The sequence below is a fragment of the Paroedura picta genome, chromosome 9 (assembly GCF_049243985.1).
Source record: "Paroedura picta isolate Pp20150507F chromosome 9, Ppicta_v3.0, whole genome shotgun sequence".
NCBI lineage: Eukaryota > Metazoa > Chordata > Lepidosauria > Squamata > Gekkonidae > Paroedura > Paroedura picta.
The window spans coordinates 67,375,283-67,382,236 of NC_135377.1; the positions used below are offsets into that span (position 1 = coordinate 67,375,283).

Genomic DNA, 6,954 nt, shown 5'->3' on the forward strand with positions numbered 1-6,954 from the left:
GAATGAGGTGGATGGATGGAGTCACTGAAGCAGTAGGTGCAAACTTAAATGGACTCCGGGGAATGGTAGAGGACAGGAAGGCCTGGAGGATCATTGTCCATGGGGTCGCGATGGGTCGGACACGACTTCGCACATAACAACAACAACAACAATGTAGAATAGTCTAATCAGGCAAAAATACTAAGGTTGCCAGACCTTTCCACGAGGGCCCACCTCCCTGACACTGATCAGCTGGCTGGCGGGGGGAACTTGCCCTGAAAAAGAGAGTGATCCATCTGACATGCGGTAATTTCTACATCACTGCCCACATGACCCAGAACTCATGTCATCCTGTCCTGGACATCAAGGTAACATGCTAATATTTGAGGAAAAACTCTATGGTAGAAGTAAAATTTACCATAGAGTTTTTATCCCCAATACCAGAGCACTGTCTTGATGTCCTGAACATGATGATGTCACTTCCAGATTACATGGGCAGTGACATAAACACATCTCTCTACTTCAGATGAGCCTATCTGGTGCTCCCTGTCCCACACCTGGTGGAAGAGTGTCACCTTACAAGCCCACCGAAACTTTGACAATTCCATGAGGGCTTGAACCTCCAATGGCAACTCATTCCACCAGGATGGAGCCAGGGCCAAAAAGGCTGAGGCCAATCACATATCTCTGGGGCTCTCCGGTTGAGGCCAATCACATCTCTCTGGGGCTGGGGATCACCAGCTAGTTGGAATTAGTTGAATTCAGATGAACATAGATACTCAGGTTATGGATTTAAATGCAGTGGGGAGGGAACAATGACTCCTGTAAGGATATAAGAAGATTCACAAGTGTGGAATAATCTCAGTAACACAGGCTTAAACAAAAAAACAATCCGTAAGATTTGCAAAAATCTATCATCACCTTCCAGCTAATTGATTCATGCACCTGGTGGCAGAGCAGCACTCAGCTGCAAAAGGCTGCGATAGAGGGAGGACTCCTACTGTGCTGTGTAAGACCCTGCATGTGTAAAATACTGCCAATTTCCCTGGAGGACACTAAAGCAACTCAATGAACAGGCTCAAGCTGTTCACAAATGGCAGAACTGATTGATGAAAAACTAGTTCCCAGATTCTGACTGGCAAACAAAATGTTAGCTGAACCAGTGTTCCAGCATCGCTATCCAAGAGGCAAGATCATGAGAACAGTTCCTGATAAATAGGGACCGTTGAACAGAATGCTAGTCTAGGTTGATTGGCCTGCTGCCTTAGTGCACTTCTTGAAACCAAACTAACTGACCGAGAACTAACTAGTGGAGATTCTTAAATGTCTAATTCAAGGCTTATATTTTACCTATAACTTTTTAAGGGCTGCAGGCACATTTAGAATTCTGACACAGCATGGTGGGTGCAAGAGGTGGAGTCAGCAACAAAATGGCTGCCACAATTTAACTTCAGTAACACAATATAATCCTTGTGCTTTGGCAGCAGCTGCTATAACATTAAAAAAACAACATCTGCACACCTATCAAATCTCCAATAGTCAATCAGAAGTCCTGCTGGACAAAAACTCTACCTAGTTCTTTGGTAGGTGCCAGAAGAGGTATTGGTGGGCACCCAGGCTCCCATGGACACCATACTGGGGACCTGACCTAAACAATAAAAAGAGCTGAAACCATTTGCTTTGGACCTCGCGTTTTTCAACTGACTTTTGCACCTGAACCTGTTAACATTAGAAATCTGTCATTTTTAAAAACTGGTATCTAATGAAAACACTTACCTGCTGATAATCTCAAAACAAACTACTTTTAAAAACAGGAGAGCTTGCATAGTTTGGATGGACACTTGATCCATCTTTATTCATTAAGTCAATGGTGAAAAATTTCATCAGTATTAAAAGGGTGCTTCAGAACCAGAAGAAGTTGAATAATCTGCATTCCAGCACCAGATTTCAGAACTACATAGCCTCATGTGACATCTTCTACAGGGTTATGCCTGTGTTACGAAGCATGTTTCCTTGGAATTCAGCCCCACTGAGATACTGAGGGGCATTTCCCACGGCTTAAAAATAGCACAATGGTTGCTGATTGAAAACGCTACTAATTTGCCATAACGCACGACGTCGTTAACGATCTGCAACAATCCTGAAACCGACCCGCCAAAAGCGCTTCGTTGTAGCGCTTTTAGGGGAATCCAGAAAACTGGATTCACCCTCCGGATAGCGATACACTCCTGCAACCAATCTGCAACAGTAGCGCTAAAGACCTGTGCGTTACCATTGTTGCGGGTTCTTCAAAGTCCCTCCTCCCGAGCCTGTCCTCGAAACTTCCGGCGAACTGTTCGCCATTTTTTTTTTCTCCGAGCGAGCGGGGATCTACGAGGCAACGGGACAGCGACTGGCTTTCAAGCACGATCACTTTAGGAAATTCTGCCCGGACACCACAAGAGTTTTTCACAAGCACAGTGGCACACACCGTCACATTCCCTAAATTTGGCCAAAGCTTAAAACCCCGTCTACCATCGGCCAGTCCTAGCGGAGTCAACGTACAGGGAGCATTTTAAAAAATTCTCCTCTGAGCGTGCCAACGAACATTCGCCGCTCGCAGTCTCCTGCTTAGCTTAGAGGGGTTCAATAGACATGATTCGTGGTGATATCATGAGGGGCGGCTTATGTGTAGTGGGTCTTTGTGTGGTTCCCGGTGCGTGCTTGTGCTTGGGTGCGGACAACCCCTTCCATTGGCGGCTAGACCTCCGGCAAGCGGAGTTGCCGTCCCCCGTTCATTTTAAAAAATTTTCCTCTGAGCGTGCCAACGAACGGTCGCCGCTCGCAGTCTCCTGCTTAGCTTAGAGGGGTTCAATAGACATGATTCGTGGTGATATCATGAGGGGCGGCTTATGTGTAGTGGGTCTTTGTGTGGTTCCCGGTGCGTGCTTGTGCTTGGGTGCGGACAACCCCTTCCATTGGCAGCTATACCTCCGGCAAGCGGAGTCGCCGTCCCCCGTTCATTTTAAAAAACATTCCTCTGAGCGTGCCAACGAACGTACGCCAGTAACATGTCATGTTTGGTTGATTTATGCTGTGGCTGGTGAATATTATTGGGGAACTGCCGAGTACTGCCGCACTTGCTCTCGGTTGAACACCGGCATGCGTTTGTGTAATGGCGGACATTTTCCTAAAATGGCTCCCGCTGCATGTTCAAACTGCTCTTCTCTCGTGTAAACGAATCAGCGCATGCGTTAAGTCAAACAACAAGGGCGCCAATCTGGCCATTAGGTGCAGATCCTGTTCCCGCGCGAGGAGTTTTGAACGTTACATGTGACCTAATGTGGCCAATGCGCGTGTCCCCTACTGCCCTCTACCAATCAGGAGCCGGCTAGTCCCTTTGTCTTTGTGTGCGGGAAGGTATATGATCCGTTGCACCCTGCACCTTCCACCACCATTTTGCTCAGCTACCAGCGAAAGCAACATGGAATCGTCTTCTCAAGCCTCGTCCGTCCCTGCAACCGGCCGTGGCCCAACTTGGAGGGACGCGGAGATCAGGGACCTGATCGGGATTTTCTCGGAGGAGAAAATCCAGGACGCGTTCCAGTCCTCCCACAGGAATAGGGAGGTATTCGAACAAGTGGCCATTAAGATGCGCGCCCTGGGCCACAACAGGACCGGCCTTGAATGCCGGTCGAAGACCAAGACAATGAGGGCAGAGTATATGCGTGCCGTGAACCATAATAAGGGTTCCGGCAACGAGAAGGTTACCTGCCCCTACTTCGAGGAGCAGCGCCAGCTGTACGGAGACGGGGAAGGATCCGGCAGGCCGAAGCGCGTCGGCCGGAGCCTTAAGGTGGTTCGGAAGCCGGCTGCCCCGGTCGAGGAACCACCCGCTGAGGAGGATCCCGGCGAGGGCACCTCGTCCAGCTTTCGCCCTCCACCCCCCGTCCAGCAACGAGCCGCGGAATCGGTAACGCTGGACCTCATCGCCATCGTTCCTGGGGAGCCAGAGGAGGCTCCTGAGCAAACGCCCCTTGCCTCCGGTAAGTGATTTTATTTTTATTTTATATTTCCTTTTGAGCAAATGTGTGTTCTGACGTTTGGCCATCGTTTTCTCGTCAGTTCGTTGCAACGCATAAGATGGTAGGCTGTGGAGTGCTTGCTGTGTTTACTATTTGAAACGGTTTTAATTTTATAATTTAATTTTAATTTTTAAAAGATTTTAAAAGATGGTAGGCTGTGGAGTGCTTGCTGTGTTTACTATTTGAAACGGTTTTAATTTTATAATTTAATTTTAATTTTTAAAAGATTTTAAAAGATGGTTGGCTGTGGAGTGCTTGATGTGGTTAGTATTTGAAACGGTCATGTTTAACCAACAGCCCCAAAATATTTGCTGCATGCCTCGCCCATAGGCCTTCTGCAGTACTTTGGCTCACTACTTTGGGAGCTTGCTTTGTGGTTCATGGTGTATGCTTGCTCATTTTTCACTATTTTCTGCTCTTGTCCACAGAGACACAGTTGCCAGGGACGGGGCCCCTCGAGTCTCCAGCAGCACCTGACGTGGATAGTGATTCGGGGGCATCAACTAACATTGGTAAGTATTAGTTAAAATAGGGGGGGGGGCTGTTTTGACTGCTTTGTGCTTTTCTGTTTGTGCAGGGCAGCAGCACTGCTAAGAGAAAGAAGAGAGTCCCTCTGCGTTGCTGGTGTAGCCTTTGAAGCTGGCTTTGCCACCCTTTGGTCCTAGATCTGTTTTTTTTCCTTTTTTTGCAGATTTCATACCCGGAACACAGGAGGAGGAACAGCCTGGGTTGCTTGGACCTCCTGCACGGCGCAGGCGGATACAGATTCAAGATGGTGAGCGTGCATGACCTGTTCCTTTCGAGCCATAGCTGCAGGACAATGTCGCTAGGCACTAACCATGTGCTCCCTTTTAATTGTTGAGAGTCCTGCTGTGAAAGTAGGCAAAAGTAAAAGCACACCATGGGCAAACAAACAATAGCCATGTGCTCGCCGGGGATTGTTTAAATTCTTGGCAGGAAAACACGGGGACAAAAAAGAACACCATGTCCACCATGGTGTGTTTTGACTTTATTGATGTCACTAACAGTTTTGTTTCTCATTTTTTGCCAACAGAGGTTCTTTCAGATGAGGAGGAGGAACCACCCCTGGCTCCAGGCAGCCCACCACCTAGAGGTGCGCTCCCAGCAGAGGAGAGGCTTACGAGGGAACGCGGCAGGCTGAGGCGCGTCTCCGTCTTGACAAGCGTGGGAGAGAGGCTCCTTGAGCACTGCTATGAGGAGTCACGGCGTGCCGCTGCCGCTGACCAAGCCATGCTCACACTCATTGCCCAGGAGGGGAGAAAATTGAGGGCAGTCCTTAGAGAGACAAACCAAATCCTACGCGAAGGCGTGGAGGAGGTGCGACTGATAAGGAGACTCATGGAGAGGGCTGTAGTGGTCATGGAAAGGGCCTACCCTCCACAAATCGCCCCCGCCCCCCCACCACCACCCCCACCACCACCCCCACCACCACCCACACCACCACCCCCACCACCACCCACACCAACACCACCACTTCCAGCACCCACCCCACCGACTCCCTCTCAGAATGCCTCCACCCAAACACGAAGGAGGACTATTCTCGGAAAGAGGAAAATAAAACCAGCAGACAAGTACTCCCCCTCCTAGTTTTGCCCACTTTTTCTATTTCATGTTATCTGTGTTTTGTTGTTTGTTGAATAAAGTTTATATTTTTGACTCTGTCTCTGTGTACCCTACTGTAGAATCTGCAAGGCCGAAAGCGGCCTCTCTAGTGATTGTCTATATTGTGGTACTGCTGTGTGGGTTGGAGGTTGGAGGGGTGTTAGTTCAAGGAGTTTTAGGAGTGTGGTGTGGGGTTAAATATGTGCGAGTTTAAGAAGTCACACTGGAGTCTTGTTATAAAATTTGCAATAACATTTTATTTTAAAAAACATTTTAACAGGGGAAAAACATTAGGGAATGAAACTTGGAGCCCCCCCCCCCAACCCCTACCCCAAAACACAAACAGGAAACAAAACTCAGGTCCCACTGCTCCCCTGCCCAGCCCCTTCCATCTCCCTCACTCTCCTGCTCAACCTTCCCACGGACCCCCGGACTTTGCGGCGGAAGAGGTCCTCATCCTCCTTCTTCTTAACTGTGTGGGGAGGGAGAAAAAGTACACATTAGTGCCACACATATTTTCAAATTTCTTTAGTTTACATGCATACACTTTTAAGTGGCCTTAGCCACAGTGTGAGAAGAGTTGGGCAGTGGGGAACATAACCTACGTTCTTCCGCCTCCCTCTGTTGCCTTTGCTGCTCAATCTCCCCTTTCAGCTCTGCCACTTGAGCCTCCAGGGAAGTAACTCTGGCCTCCATCGCACGCAGCCTTGCCTCCACAGTTTCAGCTATAGAAATCAAACAAAGAATTTAATAACACTTCAAATGGGAGCATCACAGCAGGCTCCCATATGGCTCCATGGGGGTACACACACATGGGTCTCCCGCACAGGCATAAAACTCTCACCTGCAGCCTGTCCCGAGGTGGAAGGTCCCTCTTCCTCCCCCTCCTCACGCTCAGGTGCTGTTGCCAGCTTGGATGGTGATTGTGTGGCTGGGCAAAGAAAAAGACAAATCATAATTAAAAGCACACAAAACAGAGATGAAACACAGCTGGTGGACACACCACAGTTAGAGTCTAAGCGCATAACCAAAGTGGTTCTACAGTACTGGCTGGCTAAGTCTGAGGGGGTTGACAGCATCTAAATACTTTCTCGAATTTCATTGGGGACAGTAGGGGAAAGAGGCAGCTAGTCATTCCATGCATGTTTAAGGGTAAAACACAACAAGGGCAGCACTCACCCATATGCCTCCTCATGTCCAGGGGGGGCTTCCCAGCCTTCTCCCATATTTTTACCATCTGGTCGTGGAAGACCGTCCTCCCACTTGGCTGCGGGATCCCCCCCCACTG

General features: G+C 48.9%; 1 protein-coding gene across 1 annotated transcript; it reads left to right on the plus strand.

The window, feature by feature from the left end:
• Positions 1 to 2,038: 2,038 nt before the first annotated feature.
• LOC143845118 (uncharacterized) lies at positions 2,039 to 5,720 on the plus strand. The gene is made up of 4 exons (XM_077353200.1): positions 2,039 to 4,004; positions 4,472 to 4,555; positions 4,735 to 4,818; positions 5,098 to 5,720. Exons 1-4 carry the CDS (start codon positions 3,383 to 3,385, stop codon positions 5,649 to 5,651), a joined length of 1,344 nt encoding a protein of 447 aa, XP_077209315.1. The 5' UTR covers positions 2,039 to 3,382; the 3' UTR covers positions 5,652 to 5,720.
• Positions 5,721 to 6,954: the final 1,234 nt, after the last annotated feature.

Bases quoted from the DNA above. Each gene is read 5' to 3' on its own strand.
- LOC143845118 (XM_077353200.1), top strand. From the start codon at position 3,383: ATGATCCGTTGCACCCTGCACCTTCCACCACCATTTTGCTCAGCTACC. The intron at 4,556-4,734 runs GTAAGTATTAGT...CTTTTTTTGCAG, and splicing joins GGGGGCATCAACTAACATTG to ATTTCATACCCGGAACACAG. The intron at 4,819-5,097 runs GTGAGCGTGCAT...TTTTGCCAACAG, and splicing joins GCGGATACAGATTCAAGATG to AGGTTCTTTCAGATGAGGAG.